The 20,012-nt window shown below is 52.7% G+C and overlaps 2 protein-coding genes across 7 annotated transcripts in view; both read right to left on the bottom strand.

The window, feature by feature from the left end:
* Positions 1–3,935, bottom strand: part of DNAH9 (dynein axonemal heavy chain 9) — a 220,124-nt gene extending 216,189 nt beyond the window's left edge. For 4 of the 6 annotated variants that reach the window (XM_083804844.1, XM_083804843.1, XM_083804845.1 and 1 more), the window contains exon 1: positions 2,047–3,846. In XM_083804844.1, the coding sequence (XP_083660970.1) occupies positions 2,047–2,394 (348 nt within the window). In that variant the 5' untranslated portion in view covers positions 2,395–3,846. Of the gene's footprint in view, positions 1–2,046 lie in introns of all 6 variants that reach the window. The other 2 variants (XM_083804841.1, XM_083804842.1) reach the window with 2 other exon arrangements.
* Positions 3,936–3,987: 52 nt separating this feature from the next.
* ELAC2 (elaC ribonuclease Z 2) lies at positions 3,988–19,631 on the bottom strand. The gene is made up of 24 exons (XM_083804847.1): positions 19,357–19,631; positions 19,229–19,279; positions 19,085–19,155; positions 18,463–18,527; positions 17,745–17,802; positions 17,171–17,239; positions 16,496–16,651; positions 15,935–15,993; positions 15,214–15,272; positions 15,053–15,125; positions 12,756–12,868; positions 12,166–12,264; positions 11,830–11,968; positions 11,668–11,753; positions 9,906–10,015; positions 9,032–9,128; positions 8,454–8,592; positions 7,767–7,805; positions 7,495–7,604; positions 6,992–7,091; positions 6,786–6,906; positions 6,500–6,578; positions 5,621–5,765; positions 3,988–4,880 (listed from the first exon to the last, which is right to left on the bottom strand). Exons 1-24 carry the CDS (start codon positions 19,614–19,616, stop codon positions 4,638–4,640), a joined length of 2,541 nt encoding a protein of 846 aa, XP_083660973.1. The 5' UTR covers positions 19,617–19,631; the 3' UTR covers positions 3,988–4,637.
* Between the last annotated feature and the right edge of the window lie 381 nt (positions 19,632–20,012).

The raw sequence follows: 20,012 nt of genomic DNA, 5'->3' as shown, positions 1-20,012 counted from the left end.
AGGGCTGAGCCCCAGCGTGCTGAAGGGGGAGCTCTCCTGGTACCCCCTGGGACCTTCTTCTTGGTGAGGGTCGCCTAGGTCCCCTTCCAAACCGCACCGCAGGTCTTCAGCACAGGCTGCTTTTTACGTTATTTTCCCAAGCTGTGGCCCAATTAATGGGACTTTTGCCACCTCCAGGCTTTGCACCGGCAGCACAAGGTCTCAGGGTGACCTGGGCTCACCTGGGCTGGTTTTGGCTCATTCCCACTGTGGAAGCAATGCAGGGGCTGTCACCTACCCTGGGCTGGCCCCGCTCTGCGACCAGCCTGCAGCAACAGCCCACCAAAGCCGGGCCGCCCCCGGTGCCAAACACCAGCCCCTGTGTTACCACGGGGAGGCTGCAGGGAGCAGCTGTAGCCGGGGCTGATGAGAGGGGAGCAGGCTGCGGTAAGAAAAGGTATTAAAATAGCTGCAACTGGACCCAAAATTGAGAAGGAACACCCCAGCACCACCATGGTACCGTGCTGGGGCAGCCAGGATGCTGACGGCTCTTCGTGCTCACCACTGGCACTGCCAGCCCGGGGAAGGCCGGCATCAGCCACCCCACGGCCAGAGGGACACAGGAAGGGGGAGCCCAGCCCCAGGAACGTGGGCAGAGAGTGTGGGGCTCACACTCAACAGCTTTAACTACATTATTAGCAAGATTTTTCTCTGACTTAAATCATGTGGACTGCTAGTACTGGTATTATTGTAACGGGCCTACTAATAGCTGTTTTATTTTCTTATTAGATTGTTAAAACACTAAGGGGACTCAGAACGAGTCCCCAGCTCCACAGAGTGGCGGTGTGCTCCCTTCAGCCATGCCAAGGGTTTGTGTGCGACAGGTAGAAAAGGTCACCCCAGCTGCGACCCACAGCTCAGCTCCCTACTGAATAAAGACAGTTTTGGTGTGCTGATGCCCTAAGTAACCCATGGGAAGTTTGGCACAGACTATTCCTTTGACCAAAGTCTTCTAAGACTGACCTAAAATCCCCAATAAAAGGCCCCTTGCAAGAAGCGCTCTGTGCAGCCTCAGGAAATTCAAGACCCTTTTCACCTTCCCACAGACCCCCCATTCTGCTGACAACCGTTCTGTTTTCCTTTAAGTCTGAGCAGAAACTGGGACCAAACCCAGGCACGATCTGCTCCCTATGGGAACACTGCATCCATCTGGAACAACTGGGGGGAGAGAAGCCTGCAAACATGCCATCCAGGTGCACAATCCCAGCCATTGAAGGCAGCCAGGAAAATGGGATCTAACAGCATCTATTGATGCGTTCCTACCCCAAAATCTCTCTGTAACAGATGGAGTTCACAACACGTACCACACGCTACCTGCCACCCATCTATAAGCAAAACCGTGATACAAAAAACAGTTTGTGTGGACTTCCCGAGACCACAGAACTCATCAAACGCCTCAGAACAAAGGCTCCCTGTGCAAATAACGCATTATCCCACAAAATCAAAGCCAGCCAGCCAGGCAGCCTGCTCTTGGGAACCCAATCAGTCAGTCAGCATCTTACTACACCAACAGTGTCACCAGAATTGCTCAGTGCAAGCAGCTCCTTTACTTTTCCATTGCAGTGTTGCTGCGGAGACCCCTCCGGGTCAGGAGTTTGGTCCAGGCAACGTCACGTAGCTGAGGGGCTCTTGGCGGGCACAGGGAGCGCCCACACCTCCTGAAGACCCCCTAGGAAAACCACGAGCCCTTCGGCAGGCGCTGAACCGCAGGAGGCTCCGTCTGAACGCCTGGCAGCACTTTTGGACCGTGGGGGTGAGGGAGCACGGGCTGCCCAGGGAGGTGGCCGAGCCTCCGCCGCCAGAGACCTCCAGAAGCCCGCTGCCGGCGTCCCCCCTGCCTGGAGCGGGGCTGGGAGCCGAGGGCGCCTCCAGCCCTGCGGCCGCACGGCGGTCGGGTCACCGCCACTCCGCGGGCCCACCGGGGCCGAGGGCCGGGAGGCTCCAACGAGCTCCAGCCCCCCCCCCAACCCCGGGGGCCCGCGAGGGCGGAGCCGGGGCCGCCCTCACCTCGCGCAGCAGGGCGGCCAGGTGCTGCAGGGCGTCGGCGGGCAGGTCCCCGGCCAGCAGCGCGCCGGGCCCGGGGCGCCGCAGGAAGAAGAGCGCCTTGGGGCGGCCGGCGGCGGGCGGCGCCGGGGGGGGCCCCAGCAGCAGCTGCCCCCCGGGGCCGGGCCAGGCCAGCAGCGCCGGCCCCGCCGCCCCGGCCAGGAAGGCCCGCAGCTCGGCACGGCCCGCCCCGCGCTCCCAGCGCTCCGCCGGCCCCCGCAGGCCCCGCGCGGCGCAGCGCAGCAGCCACCGGGCGCGGGGGTCCGGGGCCTCCTCCTCGGCTCCCTCCGGGCCCTCCTCGGCGCCCTCCATGCGGCGGCCCCGGGCGCTGTTTGCGGGGAGGAGCCGCCGTTGCCCGGGGACGCGGCCGGGCCCCGCCCGCCGCCCAGCCCCCAGCCGGGCCCCTGGCGGCCGGGCCCGCTCTCGGCGAAAGCCTCGCGGCCAACCCCCGGGGGAAGGAGCCCTCCTTGCCCGACTGCTGGCACGTAACAAAAGCAACGGACGATTCGTAGAACTCAAAGCGAATGAGTTATCAAGTAGGCATGTGGTTTATTTCGGCGCCGGGCACACGCGGGGTAGCTCCCAAAGGCGTGCGCGCCCCGACGCGGCAACTTGCCTCGGTTGTACGCAGCAAAGAGCGACACGTGCGTGAAGGTTCCCGATACGCCTACGCATATGCAGAACCTGTCCCCGCTTTGTATTAAAATCAACTCCAAGGAGGCATTTCCATAAACCGCTCCCATCTGCGCCTGCACAATGCCTTCTGGTGGTGGTCACCGGGGGGGTGTGAGGATGAAGGCCGGTAACTCCTCTTCATCACCAGTGGTTGACCCCCTGCCTTTGTGCAGACGCTGCTGCTCCTCGGCTCCTGTCCAAACCACAAGGTCGGTCTCAGCTGGTTTTTGAGACAGGTTCCCCATTTTGTCAGGAACCATCCTCTGCGGGGGGCCCCGAGAGCTAGTTAATGTGCACAGCAGTAAGCAAAGACACTCAGCAACGTCTATTTTTAATGCAATTAAGCAAGCCCCCATTCTTCCATTCCTGGCTTTAATCATAACGATTGTTTGATTTAGAAATCATTAATGCGATTAAGCAAGCCCCCCTTCTTCTATCCCTGGCTCCACAAAAGGCCCCCCGCCACCTCTGCGCAAAGGACAGGATCCAGCACCGCCCTCCCCCAGCAACCGCCCGCGATCCTATTTACACCCGTGCAGCAACAAGGGGTTGCTCAGTCCTTACTCATGGCTGATCCCAGCTCCCTGCTGTTCTTCGCAGCCAAGCAGGAACTTTTCGTAGTACCCAGCTGCATCAATTACTAAGTTTCCTCCTTAGACAAGCGTAATGTTAAAGCACAGCTAATCCACAGTAGATGCGTTGCTGTCTATTTCCTACCGCCTTCAAATGAAGTCGTAACTCTTTTTTGTGCGCTGTTATCATTTGCTGAGCACTCGAGGGCCTGGAGCCTTCAAGTTACTTCTGCAAATTCACTCATTGAAAAAGCTGTGTGCTGCTCCCCCACCTGCTCCAAGGCATGTAATTACAGCAGCAGGAGGAAGTCTGACCCAGAGAAAGCCTCAGAAGTACCCCCCTCTTAACCACAGACCTGTCCTACATCAGCTTCCTTTGCCAACTTTCCTGGCCCCTAATGGATTCAAAAGCTGCCCCCAAGCGCTACCCCCTTGAACTGTGAGGAACGAAGCTCTTCAATGGAGGGTAACAGAGGCAGGCATGATTTTTCTAACAAAAAAACACAACCACAACTGGCACGAGGCTCAGCAGAGTGGTATCTGTCTTTACACTTAAGCTGTAACGCAGAAACACCAAAACAAGGTCATTCTCTGCAACAAGTCAGGCAGTTCATAGCTCTCACCAAATCCTCATGAATCCAGGCAAAACACACACATGTATGATGTTGAATGGTTTATTCAGACTGTAAATAAAGGTTTTAGAAAACCTTTCTGATGGGGAGGGGGGGGGGAAAAATCAACCAAGAAAACCAAACTAAAAGGGGAACTCAGCAGCGTTCAGATCCTTAAATCAACCTACATCTCTAAAAGCAATTAATCGGGTCCCATTTTACTGTGAAATTTCCTCCTACAGACTAGGTCCTGATGCCAAGTTACATCACTCGTATACCCAGAGACCTGCCCACCTTGTTCTGGAGAACCCACAGCCCTTTGAGGGCTTCTCAGACCTGACCTCCTGCAACTCCCAAGACTGTAACTGCTGCTGCTACATTACCGATAGCTTCTAGTATAAAACCAAAAAATAAAATAGTTTGGAGAAAATTCTTGGCTGAAATAAAAATGGTGTGGACTGCTGAGACCCAGGAACAGGAGCCGCATGGATACTGTTGCCACAAGGACTCCCAGCTGCTTACAGCATGCTTGGTAGCTTCAGCCCACGGAGATCCACTGACCACCGAGCACACCCAGACGCTGAGGCCCGACCCTTTTCCTGTTGCACCTGCGGGCAGCCCCCGGCACCACAAACTTCAGAGGCCTGCAGAGACAGAGCGCCCCTTACAGAGCAGAGAATTCTCAACCTTTTTTCTTTCAGTTTACTGTTTTAAGCTTCTTGTTTGATACTTCCTGAGGGCTCTTGACTTGTTTCCGTTTCTGGCATGGTGTTTCCTCGTTCTCACCACCAGCCAGTTTGTCCATGACTATCGCAGCCTCCTTCAGAAGGCGCTGCTCCCGTTTTTCCTTCCGCTCCTCCATTTCTACTATGTCATCTGCAAACAAAGCCTTCAGAGGTGGGATCAGCTTTGGGATAGTCGGAAAGTCACCAAAACGTACCTGAAATAAATTGGGCACAGGAGCAACTGCTTGAGAATTGCTTTTTGTTTTCCTCCCCTCCCGCCTTAGTCTTTCGCCTGTTCAGCTGGCAGGACATTGCCCCTTCCTCTGTACAGCACCCAGCTCTTGAAGGTCTTCAGTTGCACGTACACTAGGCAGGCAGGCGATATTTTCAACCCTGCAACAGCCAGGCTACCAATCCCACGTACCAAGTTACTTACGTTTTCCTCACAGGAAAGGATGTGCGCGCACATCCTCTATGTGCACACAGTACAGCTCTAACTGGCTAGTGAGCTATTCTCACCGTACTGAATGCAGCTGTACAAACAGCAGCTCTACAAGGTTTAGGCTCCCAGATGTCTTTTGCAGAAAGCCATTAAGACAGCACATGAACTACGAAGGGAGCAGGACTGGAAGCGAAAATATCTTTTCAGCTGGCAGTAGCACACAGAATAAAGGCGACATGAGGCAAGTATCCAGAATGTTAAGAATGAACTGCCGGTCTCAAGAGCCCTTAGCACCTGTCTTGAAGTGAAACTGCTCACTGTGTGCCACCCATTCTCCCCTATGTCACTGACACCTCCTGACAGCCGTAAAAGGAGCTGTTTCACAGGAAACTGCTCTCAAAAGGATATAGTGTGTTAATACATCAGTAGAAATGGAGAATTTAATTCATGAGCAACCATCTCCAAGTAGCACCGAAGCCTTTCCCATAGTATGGATCAAAGCTGTCAACTTACCCTCATATGATCAAATGCAATTCCAACCTTCTCACTAAAGTCTTCACTGAACAGTGGGATCTTGGCATACCTCTGGCTGAAGTGATTGAGCATGATGAACTCTGCATTCATCTTCATCCCAATCTGAATTGCCTGAGAGGTTGTGCTGCAAAACGAACAGGAATGTGGCACCGTGCACATTTGTGACACACATGCTGGCTAACGCTGCCTCTCCAACAGGCCGCAGCAGGCTGTGTCTTGCAGCTAAGGTCCCATCACACCAACAGCAAGCACTAGATACAACACCTGCTGGGCACAAGGCATCCTGCTCTTGCACACAAGCCCAGGCACCTTTTCCCCGACAACTTGCACAGGTGACAAGTCTCCCACTTCCAAATGACCCGAGTGCAGGAAAGATACTAATTAACTTGAAGCTTAATTGTTAAGTGATTCACAAACTGGGGACAAACTCTCCTCACGGGGGTGGCAGCAAGTTCAGCTTATGCACAAGCTGCTGCTCTCAAGGCTCCCCACTTTTGCTAGGGGCTGCACTCGCATCACTGGCTGAAGAGCTGTTTGAATTGTGCAGCTAGTTGACAGGGGTAGACGACCTTTCGGCCTCCTGAGTTTAGTCCTCAAATGCAATCAAGCAGAGGGCCCTTCCTTTGGCCCAGTCTATTTCTAGAGTTATTACTGTCCACTTAAAAGCTTTCCTGATTTCTCTTTGGGAATGTTCAGGAGAGCTGTGAGAGTACAACTACTACAGCGAGCAACATGCCAGTCTTAGTGCTGAAGAGCTCTGTGCACACCACAGCCTTGGGCCCTTCACCATCAGATCTGAGGTCTGTGCCTAAACGCCTTTACCTTCCTACAACGCTAAGACAGCAGAACACACCCCACCTGTGTGTTTTCTCTATAGCTTCTTTTTCCATGCCATCTTCCAGTGTCGCTTCATGAATCAGCAGAGTAGCATTTTTCCCTGTGTAAATAATTGTACATTCAATCTTCAGCTGAACACAAGCTAGTTCCATCGCCTAAATAAGCATGTGAAGTCTCACCTTCCACCCCCACCCCCCTTAGCCCTTCACAGGGTTGCAGGCATAGCACTACGGGCTGGGGGTGCCCTCTTTGGTTACTAACAGCTCGAGGCCTTAAAGAAATTCTTCAGAGGGTTTTTGTCACCTACCCATTTTTACTAAGGCCATGCAGGGCATTGTGTCACCAGAATAGACTACCTTCCAGCCAGATTTGTGGATCATCGAACATGCAAAAGCATTTTTACAGTGCTGGACTTCACAAGTCTGAAACTGAACAAGAAACAAGCATTAGGCCTCAGGTCCCCTCTTGCCCCTTGTCGTAGCACCTGCTGGCCTTGTCAGGTCATGAGCTTACCTCAGCCAAGTCATAGATCTCTAACAAAGAGCTGACAAACCCTTTGACTTTAGGTTTGATGTTCTCACAGCCTTTCACAAGAGACTGGGAAGTAACCATTCTGTGAGGGAGGGGAGAAAAGAGAACTAAGGACAGGTACAAAGTAAAAGCTGATCTCATCTTTGAGCAGCCTATTTCTCACAGAAGTTGTCTTCAGTGCCTTACAAACCAAATATTTCAGTTCACTTGTGTGTTCTTGCCCTTGCATTAACTATCCAGTGCCCCAGCAACTTGTCCAATCGCTTCTTCCCCACTGCCAAATTCCCTCCCTTTGAGGAATCCTTTTACACTTGTCCAACTCCCTTTTCCTAATCTGCATGCAAGTCTCTTAAGTAGCACAACAGAGTAACAAACCCTACCCTCTCCTTTGCAAGTCACACATCACAATCCTACACAGCAGAAGGAGTCAGAGCAGCCTTCAGTGAAGCGATGACATCTCCCCGCATACCACACAGAACACTCACTTGATGTCTCCGAGAATTTCTTCACAGTGGTTGTGGTACTCATATAGCCAAGGCATGATCTGTTCAGGTGCTACCAGAAACAGAGGGCTAAAAGCCTGACCCAGGGAGGCCTGGAAAAGCAGAGGCAGAAGGAAAATCAGTACCAGGTATACACCAAATCGCAGAGAAGAAACACCTAGGGAAAAGATGGTGCTTTTTCACCAATAAGGGGAAGTTTCCTTCCCCTCACTCCAAGGCAAGCTTAGGAGCAGTGAAACAACAGTACAACTTACAAAAGCTCTCCGCCTCTCCATCAGGATGTTCATCAAGCCCTGCAAAGGCAAGGAAACAACAGGAAGTGGTAAACGGCCAGTGCATAAGTAGTAACAGTGCTGCAGCAACTCATCCAGGTGCAGTTTTTGGAAAATATACAGTCAGAAATACCTGAATACCGCTTTTCCAGTAACTACACCTAACTCAACTGGAACGCTGTCACCACCTACGCCACGAGCTGATGACCAGCAGCCCACACTCAACACGTGCCTCTCAGCCCTTCTCAGTGCTGTCTGCTCCCAAAAGAAAGGTGGAGGGCAGAAAGCCTCCAGCCAGCATCTCAGTCCCAGACTGGTTTCCGGACTCAAGACAGCAGACCAACAAACAGCTTGCCTTCACCAGGCCCAATCTCAAACAGACCAACTGGTCCTTCTGGGAGTTTATTGCAAAGCACTGAAGGAAGCTGGGTTGGATAATGATTAAAAAAATATGTCTGGATGATCCTGGCAAGTCTACAGGGACCACTAACAGGAAGCAAAAGGGGATTAGAAACAGACATGCAGCAGTGGCTGGGGAGCACAGAGGGCAACTGCGGCCCTTAAGAGCCGGGCAGCCTACAACGTCAACTGCAGCTACACACATCCAAATCCCAAACAGCAGAGCAGACCAGCACACAGCCCCTTCTCCTTCCAAGGCATTAAACCTACCGAATGATGATCGGTATGCATGTGAGACACAAACACAGCTGCTATGTTACACAGCATTTGGTCAACTTGCTCTCCGTAGTGGCGACAGAGCTGTCCAAACGTTCCTTCCCCACAGTCCAAGAGCAGGGATTGGGTAGAGCTGGCAAGACAAGCGACAAAGACATTTGGCAGCCGCCGGATAAGTTCTGACCGGGGCCTATTCAGGGTGGGGGAATCTTTTGGGCTGAAGGGCAGAGAGTTCTCAGTGCTCTACCTCTATTGCTACTCCAGTCCTACCAGCCGAGGCTCTAGGAAGACTGTTCTGTCTGCATAACTCATTCTGGTGTTGTGTTGATGCTGAACACACTCTTAGGGCAGGCAGCAAAATGAATGAGGGCATTAAGTGCTTGTCTTTACAGGCAGCTCTCAGGTCTTCCCCACCTACAGAGAGACACGTGCCTGGAACAGAAGTCCTACAGACTCCACCATAGGGGCACTCGCCTTGTGTGTCACCAACACTGTTGTCAAAACAGCCCTTGGGCAATACCCTTGCGATACTGAGCCTCCCTGAGCAAAACACACGTGAAATCAGGATTTACCTAATATTTACCAGCGTGGAACTGACGTTTCGGATTTTCATCGGAATTGCTGATCCTGTTCCCAAGAATACAATTTCGGGATAAGCATCCATTTTTTCTGCAGAAAACGCACAGTAACAATTTGTAAGCAGGTGTTATCCACATACTGCCTAGTCAGACATGGTTCAGTTCAACAGCACAGCATCTCCAGAGTCTATATGCCCAGTACATTCCTTTTTGCCTGGCTCAGCCTCTGGCTTTCTCAATGTATCAGAATTCACAAGGGAAGATGGAAGACAGGGCAGGTACCACCACAGAAGCACAGCAGAACACACAGCTGCATATACCAATGCAGGCAAAGGAAGACTCTGCTCGCTGGACAACACGGATCTGCTAATTCAAGAGGGACCTAGCTGCTGTTCCACAGTGCCCTAACTTTCTGGATGGGGATTCAGAGCGAGTCAGTGGTGCTGGACCATACCAGAAAGCCTCACTACCACCAGGGCAACTGAAATTCAGAGAATGCCTTACGAGGAGCTGGTTCTAGAGGAGGACATCTCCCAAACATACGGGCTTGCACTTTGACTGCTACGACAGCATTCAATGCAAGCGGAGCTCTGGTCACCACAAATAACACACGAGTGCTACAACTCTAGTTGTCCCCAACAGTGCTTAATCCCCAAACGTAGCAACTTTAGAACAACAGAAACAGAAGGCTGTATAACTCAACAGAAACAATCTGAGTTTGGGCTCAGCCTGAAATCTGCACAGCTCTAGGAGGATTTAAGAGCACCTTTCAGGCAGCGGGAAGACTGAACATCCACAGCTCTGCTGGACTCTAAAGCACTGGTTCATCAGGACCTCCTACTTGCCATGACAAGTTGCTGATCCTTACCTGGTACAGCAGGCAGGCTCTCTTTGCACTCCTTCACACGAGCCTGGAAGTCAGGGAGTTCCAGGGCTTCAGCAACAAATGCATCGTGATCACAGACAGTCACAGCATCTCTGAAAGGACAGGCCAGGTATCAGGATGTGACATGGAATGGAACAACAACAACAAAAAAACACCTTGCTCTGGAAGTAACTGTGCCAAAACAGCCTCACAACAACGGGTCAAATGCTCCTTCCGGGTTTCATTTTGAGCAGTGGCTCAAAATTCACGAGTATGACGTGGGCCAGGAAGGCTTGGTTAGGCTGAGCCACCCCAGCAACATCATCATCCCACCACACTGAAGATGCTCACGTAAAAGCACTATGTTCCCCTGCATTGTCCAGATCCAGAGAGCTGTCAGACACTAGAGGGCTCTGCAAAGCCCTGCGTGGGAAGCGGGAAGACTCCTGAAGAGCAATCCACAAATTCACACACAGCATGGTTGAGGCCGGAAGGGACCTCGAGATCAACTAGCCCAACACCCTTGCTCAAAAGCAGGGTCACCTAGAGCATGTTGCACAGCATCACAGCCAGGCAGCTTTTGAATATCTCCAGAGCAAGAGACTCCACTGCCTCTCTGGGCAACCTCTTCCAGTGCTCTGTCACCCTCACAGTAAAGATGTTTTTCCCCCTCATATTCAGATTGAACTTCCTGTGTTTGAGTTTGTGTCTGTTGCTTCTCATCCTATGACTGGGCACCACTGAGAAGAGGCTGGCTCCACTGTCTTGACACCTTCCCTAAAGATATTTATCCACACTGATAAAATCCCCTCTCGGCCTTCTCTTCTCCAGACTAAACAGGCCCATCTCTCTCACCCTTTCCTCATAAAAAGAAATACATTCCATTTTCCTAACCGTCTTCACTGGACAAGCTCCAGTACCTCCATGTCTCTCTCATACTGGGGAGCCCTGAACTGGATGCTGTACTCCAGGTGAGGCCTCAACAGGGCTGAGCAGAGAGGAAGGATCACTTCCCTCAGCCTGCTGGCAACATTTTTCCCGATGTACCCAAGGCTAACTGTAGCCTTCTTGGCCACAAGGGCACAGTGCTGGCTCATGGAAAAGGCTCCAGGCACCAATCAGAAGCTAGGGGGTCCTCAGCCTGCATTATAGCGCGTGCAGTACAGCAGGCCTTCAGGTACCTTAAAAACAGAAAGTTAAGCTCTTCTTAGTATCTGGGAACTCTTGTTCTGCCCGAGAGAGACAGAAATTTGAGTCCAGACAGCTGGTGTTCTCTTACATCACGTCCCTCTGCCCTCAAAAGCCTCATTCAACAGCGTCTCCTATTCACCCACAAAGCAAGCACCAGCGTAGGAACCTGCATCTGTTTGACCACCTGCAGCTTTCAGCTGATACCAGGCTTTCTGGGTGTTCAAAATGGCAAATTTTTCACCAGGTTTCCTGAACAATCTCTCCCTGCCACCACCTGCTCTGCCAGAGCCACAGTTGGGTGCGCAGCACATGAGATCAAAGCAGAAGACAGAGGCAGGCACATGAGGCTACCAGAGCAAGGGATGAAAACAATCCTCCAGAACCACTGGTCAGGTGATGTTTTCAGCAGTTCACTCACCCCCATCCTCGTATACCTTTTCTTAGGCTTTCAGGGACTGGGACAAGAATCTGCAAAGGGTACCTACGTATTGTCCTCCTTCAGCATAGAGTAACATCGAAAACATGCCTCAAGCCGCCTCTCAAAAACTGGGAACCCACAAAGATTCCCACTGACCTCTGCCACTCCTGTTGGGGTCTGAACTGGTATTTCAAAAGGCACTCTCCTCGCACAATGGGCACGCTGCATCCAGCCTCTTCTTCCTACAGAAAGGAGAGCGACATTAAGCACATGCTTCACTCAGGGGAGAGGTACACAGGCAAGCAGGGCCTTGCCTACCTTGCTCTGGTAGGTGGTGAGCAGAGGGAAGATCTCTGGGTGGATGAGGTTCAGCTGGGTTTGGATCTTGTAGCTACGTGGGTTGTGCACTGCAGAGCACTTTTCATTGAGCACCAAGTGCTGAGTTCCAGGTCCAAATCTGTAAGACAACGATAAAACATACAAAGTTTCAGCCCTGTGTTGGGGTATCCCCACACCTGAGGCACTTGCTAAAAAAAAAAAACCCTCACTCGTGAGCCAGCAGAGTCCTGCTGATACCCAGCATCTAACCCTACTCTGGGAAGAACACGCTGCTGCCCAACAACGACAAAGCCAAGCAGTCAGAACACCACGCACCTTTCCAGCCATTGCTGGTAGCGGCTGTCCCGAAGCACTGATTCTGGAGTCATATGAATAACCATGGCCACCTGGTTCTCAGGAAGCCCTTCCTGGTACCTGCAGCACATTCAAATACAGAAAGGACGGCTGAGCACTGGTCCCTCGTCACCTTGCTACCCCCCCAACCCTCCAGCCTTGGTTCACCCCCCAGAAGAACGCTGACACAGATCTCAAGAGCACTGCCCAGGAGCTCGAGGCTCCCCATCACAGTGGGCCCAAGGCTCCCTTCTGGGGGCTCAAGCCAGTTGTTCGCAGACACCTCCCCTCTTCCACGCAGGGCCTCTGCCCTCTTCCAGGAGCAACACCATCTGCAGAGCCTTTCAGAAGCCCAATGTGCCTCTGCACAAGCCCCGCAGAGATATTCCGTGTAGTCTAAGCATCCAGGCTCACCGCACAGGAAAGCGATGTCTGCTCTGCTCCACAGCACTATGCCAGTGCACTTTTCCTCCTCCAAAGGGCCTGGTAAGACCCCGCACAGACCTGCCTTTTCTAGAAGGCTCAGCACGGACATCTACCCCCAAACACCTCAGGTCACCCAGCTCCGCTACCTTCGGAAGGTCTCGTTTTCACAGACAGCGTCCACGAAGCCCTCGTGAGGACACTCCAGCACAATGAACACTGGGCCGGGATCAGGAGGGGTGCACAGTTCTTCAGGCGAGAGCTGCAGGCAGATGCACAAAGACCACGCCACGGTCAAGCTGTACAAGCAACCGCTCATACACAGCCACGTCAGGCTCAGCAGCCGTTCTACCAGCAAGCCCCAGCAGGTTGCCAGGACTCACAGAATCAGCTCTAAGCAGCCTCACTCCACGTCTGGCAAACAAACCAACACAGTTCCTGTTCCCATTCTGCCCTCTCATTACACAGGTCTGCATTTTGCTGTGTCCCAGGAAACCTTAGTTCTGGTCTTAGAACAGGCAATAAGCCAATGTCAAGAACGGAATTTTAGCAGCTTCTAGGTTCCCACTGCAGATTCAGATGCTATTAACAGCTTGCTCAAGAATCACAGAATTGTAGGGGCTGGAAGGGACCTCAAGAGATCATCGGGTCCAACCCCCTGCCAAAACAGGTTCCTCAGAGCAGGCTGCCCAGGTAGGCGTCCAGACGGGCCTTGAATATCTCCAGGGAAGGAGACCCCACAACCTCCCTGGGCAGCCTGTTCCAGTGCTCCCTCACCCTCACCAGGAAGAAGTTCTTTCGCATGTTGGTGCGGAACTTCCTGTGCTCCATTTTGTGGCCATTGCCCCTTGTCCTGTCCCCACAAACCACTGACAGAGGTTGGCCACATCCCTGTCTCCCACGCCTCAGATATTTATAGACATTGATGAGATGCCCTCTCAGTCTCAGTCTTCTCTTCTCCAGGCTGAACAGACCCAGGTCTCTCAGGTCCCCTCACGGGAAAGATGCTCCAGGCCCCATATCATCTTTGTGGCTCTCTGCTGGACTCTTTCCAGGAGATCCCTATTATTTTTGTACCGGGGAGCCCAGAACTGGATACAGTACTCCAGGTGAGGCCTGACCAGGGCAGAGTAGAGGGGGAGGATCACCTCCCTTGACCTGCTGGCCACGCTCCTTTTAATACACGCCAGGATCCCATTGACCTTCATGGCCGCCAGGGCACACTGCTGGCTCACGGCCAACCTGTTGTCTACCAGGATCCCCGGGTCCTCCTCCACAGAGCTCCTTTCCAGCAGGTCATCCCCCAGCCTGTACTGATACATGTGGTTGTTCCTTCCCAGGTGCAGGACTCTCCACTTGCTTTTGTTAAGCCTCATTTGGTTTCTTCCTGCCCAGCTCTCCAGCCTATCCAGGTCTCGCTGAATGGCAGCACAGCCTTCTGGTGTGTCAGCCTCTCCTCCCAGCTTTGAGTCATCGGCGTACTTGCTGAGGGCGGACACTATTCCCTCATCAAGGTCGTCGATGAAGATGTTGAACAAGACCAGACCCAGCCCCGATCCTGGGGAACGCTGCTAGTCACAGGTCTCCAGCCGGACTCTGCGCCGCCGATCACCACCCTCTGAGCTCAGCCAGTCAGCCAGTTCTCAACCCACCTCACTGCCCACTCCTCTATCCCACACTTTCTCAGCTTTGCTAGCAGGATGTCGTGGGAGACAGTATCAAAAAGAAAAGAGGCTCTGCAAAATTCTAATGACGAAGATACGTCAGTCCTAGCCCCTAGGTTAGGATCTTCGCTTACAAATCACCCAGGACATGGACAGGGCAAACTCTGCCTCTCACTTCAAACTAACATCTGAGTAAGACCCTGCACATGGGAACCGCTTAAAAACCGTGGTCTAAGAGGTGCAAAAAGAGTAAGGAGGCAACAACGGCTACGCAAGCACTCAAACACCAAATTTAAAACATGCAGGGATCAGCTCCACTCATTCAATCCTAAATCTGAGCCAGCTTTGAGGACTTGTGAAGGGGAGGCTCAGAAGCCCTAACAAATTGCAGGCGTACATCCCCAGCCACAAATGAACTCGTGTCAGAGCATACTTCTCTAACCACACCCCTGCAACAGCCCCAGTGTCACAGGAGCCACTTTCAGCAACAGCTTGGGGCTGAAAACAAGGGCCAGTCACCAAAAGTAGCCACTCAAAGCTCAGAAACAGCAAAAGAGCAAACACATGAGCAGGGATGAGAGGAATAAGCAGAAAACCATCACCCATCCTTGCCTCAAGGACAAGGATTAAAAACCAGACAAACAAAACCCACCCACAACTGGAATTGTCCCAATGCCCGCTCGTAACCAGTCTTTTTCTGCGGTATGCTGTGCCATCCTCCCGCCTTCACCGGACCCCCAGGACGACACTAAGCCACAGCAGAAAACACACATTTGTCTTACCTCCCTGCCTTCGAAAGTGATGCTCTCCCCATTTTTAAGAGCTGTAATTATGGGCAGAATGGCTGGAGTTCCCCTGAAAACAAGGCCACCAAAACTTTTAGCTTGGCATCACCAATATGCCCGGGCTTGCTCCATCCCGCAGGCTGGGCTCCTGTACTTACACCGGCAGCCCCATCTCCTGCGCTTTAACTGCTAGGAATTTTCCCTTCCTTGGGTGAATCTGAAAAAGTTAAAACAACCACAGAAATTATCAGCCACACAAAGAACGTTAAACCATGTCGGGAAATAAGCTCCATGTTCTTCCAGTTTAGCTGTTTCCCCAGAAGCCAAGGGATTTTTTTTTTTCCCATTTTTTCCCCTTTTCCCTTCAATCCCAGATCTTGAGAAACAAAGCCTTCCCCACTGCTCCAGTTAAGACATGGCAAATCTAGTGCTCTGTTTGTACACCATTCTGGAGACATGAAACAGCAAGTTTTTTAACAAACCATCTCCTGGACAAGAAGGCGGAGTAGTTTTATATGATCGGTTCCACAGCCAGCAGTCTAACTTAGTCCCCAGAAGCTATCACCAGACCTTCTGGTTCTCCAGGATCATGTTACTGCTTTTCCCTTCCTATTTTTGTGATGCAAGTGGGACAGACTTCCCTAACGTAAGCATCAAGCAAGAATGGAACTTGCATACTCTTGGTTGGCTGCTTTGTAAAGAGTGCCACTGGAAAAAAAGAAAGTTTTTACTGGTTCCTACTCATACTATAGCTCCTCTGACCTTTGGAGAGTAGAACCACCAAATAACTTATAGATCCCTGCACGAAAATACTATTTCCAAGTACATCTATTTAGGAAGATAAAGTATTGACCAAGAGATCTCTGTGCTCAAGCATACTTTACAAAGGAAAGCCATCACCAGATCAGGATGCCTGCTGGCACGTTTCTGTTCATCACCTGCAAAAGAAAGCAAAACTACTGAGTATCTTCAATGACTACCACCTCCCTTAAAGCTAAGATGAATTTTTTGCTATGGCAATAACAGAAGCAACATCATCCAGCCAACTTGCAGCCTCTCAGCAAAGCGTTCCAAGCACCTAAGGCCAGAGAGCCCACAGCTTCAGGTACAAAACTAAAATAAATAAAACACAAGTTTGAAAATTTATCAGTCCCAATATCCACTCATAATTACATTGCAAAGGCTGGAGCACCCACTCCAGCCAGAAGCAAATCACTACACAACCTAAGCACGCCCCAGGTAGGAATCACGCCCCATTTCTAGGCCTTAATAGTTCTGCATTAAGTTCCAAAGTACCAGAACTCAATTTGCTCATTGTAATTCTGCAGCCAAGCTCCTCTACAGACCTCACTGCCACAAGACAAACAGCTTGGAGGACACATGAACGTTCTTAATTTGCTTTTTATTTCAAGAAAGTTAAGGGTTCCCCATTGTTTTCACCTGTTTTCTTTGGGCTTTCTTCTCCTTTGCCCTCATCCAAGCTTGGACGTGCAGCTTTTGGAGATCCAGGCTCTGTGTCACCTTTTGGGCTATTCTCACCTTGTGCTGATAACGCTGGACTCTGAGGAAACATACTTTCAGCATCTAGTGGTTTTCCTGTCCCAAATTGAAGAAAACCGGACACATCACTCAAACAAAAGAGACAAATAGGAAAAGCATGAGCAACATTTCCTCTTCCATGACGTTCATGTTCAAACTGTACCAGAAGACAGTTTGACCGTCTCCCCCCAGTTTGACTTGCTCTTGCATGTACCAGCCTCTTAAATGTCTGACGGCACCTGAAGTAAGTCCTTCAGATTCTCTCAAAACAGCTAAACTCTGACAAAGTTATGTCTGTGCCCAAAGTATTGCAGCTTTTAGTAGTAAGAAGACTCTGCTGGCTAGTAAAGCCAGATTCAGTCATGTTTCACATGCCATTCTTTACCCACAACAAAAGGAGCAAAGGCTGACTCAGCACGTCTGCTTTCTTTGAAAGATCCTTCTGCTGAGAAGGACATGTAAATTCATAAGCCTCTCCTTACTCAGGCTTGCAAATAGAAGCTGCTATTTCAATCCCCTTAAGTACAATTACTGAACAAGTGCTTTTCCTGTCTGCCTACAGCATCACATGCTCACCTATAAGAGGTATTTGGTGGACTGTCATCGTCTCGTCCTTATATTCCTGCTCTGTGTGCAACTGCACAGCTGGAAAGAGATCAGAAACAGTCACTGAGGAGTTCAAAGAACAGATTCATGCTCTACAAGAAGATCAGAAAAGCATATTTTCCTCTCTTAAACAAAACCTGCTGAACGTCCCCCTTTCCTTTCTCTGCCCCACTGCAAAGATCAAAGAATAATGAAAGCTCTTACCAGCCCACTGGCCACAGAACAGCCCTTACCACCATGGTAAACAAGCTCACTGACAGCCTCTGGGAGCAAAATGCCTTAACAGCGCTTTAAACCTGAGTTCCATGAGCTAGTCTGGCAGACTGGCAGCTGCCTGCCAGAACCAGAGTTGGAAACACTGTTTTTCTTCCAAGCAGTTCTTGGGATGGGTTTGGACACTGTATCAGATCAAAACAGCTATTTAAAACCACCTTTGAAGGGATGTAACTAGAGCCTTTATTCTGCAGTTGTTAACATTCAATGCAACTTTAGCTACAGCTGAAACAAAAAGCTGATGTTAGCTGTGCTCCCCTGATGTACGTACCTAAATCCATTCTTTTTAGGGGTCCAGGAAAGAGCCGAATTGCTTTCAAGTAGTTTTGCTGGAAAAGAGACAGTGAGTCAGGAGGCCTCCCCTCAGCAGTGCAAACTACGAGTACCACTGTCAGCAGTTAAACCTTACTTTCACGAAGCCACAGGATCAACGCCCCGCAGGAGAAAACGGGCAGCATGCAGCCGGCCGGAAAGCACCGGGCAGGTGTCCCACCTCCAGTGGGCATCACCAGTTCGGAGAAAGGAAAACGCAGAACCATTCCTCCCATCCCTTGAATCACCATTACCTCCCGCTAAATATTGCGAGGAAATTAAATAAGGACAAAGACTGGAAAATTTCTGCTTAAGGCAATCGTTACCGGCTTAATACCACGCCTTGGCTGGAGATCAGATGCCAACTTCCTATCAAAAGGAAATGTGGGGAGGAAGAGCAGTCAAGAGAACAAAGGATGTTCTTTTTTTCCTGAAATTATTTTCCAGAACACTAACTGACAAAACAGTTTTAGGAGAAGCCTGATGCTGTCTTGCGTGTAACTGAAGAGATTTGCTTTTTAAACCTTTCCAGCAGAGCCTTCAGACTGGCACTACATCGGACCGGCACCTTATACCTCTAAGATGACTCCCTGCCTTAATACCAGCTCTCCCAGTTGCAAGGTAAGCATCAATATGTGAAGGTTTTTCTCCCCTTTCTGCAAGCTTCCACTACTTACCAGCTTTGGTGGCCCTAGGAAAACACATCTTTGAAGCCCCATAGCCTTTAATGTGAGAATCATACCTAAAACACAGCAGAGAAACAGCTTTACCACAGACCCACTGACAGGTCGTACCAGAAAGCTCCCTCTTGCTGCCAAGGAGCGCTGGGTGTCTTGTGAAGACCAGGCCTGAACCTGGATGCAAACTCAGTTCTGCCACAGCCTTGTGCAGGTTTCAATGAGTCAGGTATCTCCGCAGATATAGCCAATATCCGCTAATCTTGAAAATACCCGTGGATCTTGACAGTCGTAATGTGGAACAAGCTACCTGGGGAGGCCATTACCCTCCTACTTTTTGGGGAGATCCCCAGCCTTGTAACGAACAAAATCCTGGACAACCTGCCGTAACCTCAGCCTACTCTGAGGACAGGCAGGGAGCAGCACCCTTCCAGCACAAACCAGCCCGGCTCACGAACGTCTCCGTGCTGGCGGCGCCTTCCCTCTGCGGGACCTCGGGGCCGAGGCAGCCACGTGCGCGGGGCGGGCAGCGCCTCTCGCACCCCGCTGCAGGTGAAGGCGCTGCAGAGCCTCAGCTGCGACCCCACAACCACCCCCCCCCCCCACACACACACACTCTCACCCGGCAGCCCGCCGACGTTGGCCCACGCCAGCCTGCTGAGGAAGACGCAGTCCAGGTGCGAGATCTTCAGCCTGCCGACACAGCGGGGCGCTCAGCGGGGCCCGGCGCCGCCCGGCCCGGCCCCGCACCCTGCCCGGCGCTCACCTGTGCTCCTGCATGGCCCGCTGCGCGCCCTCGCCGCAGTTGAACAGGTACCTGGGGGGGGACGGGGGGGGTGAGGCCGCCGGCAGCGCCGGCCGCCCCCAGCCCCGCGCCCCCCGCCCCCCGCTCACCGGTTGAACTCGGAGAAGACGAAGACGGAGGCGCCCGCGTCGCGGCCGCCCGCCGCCACCACCTGCGCGTACACCGTGCTGGGCCCCGCCAGCGCCGCCCCCGCGTCGCGCCGCCGCTCGCGGGCCCAAACGTGCCGCGGGACGCCCCGGGGCCGCCGCGAGGCGCCCCTCGGCCCCGGCCCCGGCCCCTCGGCCATGGCCCTGCCCGCGCACCCCCGCCCCGCCAGGCCCGGCCGCAGCGCCCGCGCCAGCCTCCACATGCGGCCCGGCCCGCCCCGCCCCGCCCGCGCCGCGTGACGAGGGAGGGCCAACGGCAAGGCGACGGCGGCCCCGGGGGACTCGGCGGAGAGCGGCCGCCGTCACGTGACGGGGGCCCGCCAATGGCAATCGCCCCGCCCGGGGTGGCGCTGAGGGGCGGGCTCAGCGGATGCTCGCGGGCGCCCAGCAACGCCCCCCCCCCCGCGCCGCTTGAGACGGGCGGGGCCTGGCGGGCCTGTTCCTGGCGCTGTCCCCGTCCCGTCCCCGTCCCCGTCCCGGCGTGTCCGAGGCCCCGCTCACGGAGCCCCGAGCAGCCCGGTGCGAGCAGGAGCCACCCCCCCCCCCCCCGCCAGGTCCCCCGCAGCCACACCCTTTTCCCCGCTTTCCACCAGCTCCTC

This window comes from Anser anser (genome assembly GCF_964211835.1).
Source record: "Anser anser genome assembly, chromosome: 19".
In the NCBI taxonomy this organism is placed as follows: domain Eukaryota; kingdom Metazoa; phylum Chordata; class Aves; order Anseriformes; family Anatidae; genus Anser; species Anser anser.
This window is presented reverse-complemented; position numbering and strand designations above follow the sequence as displayed.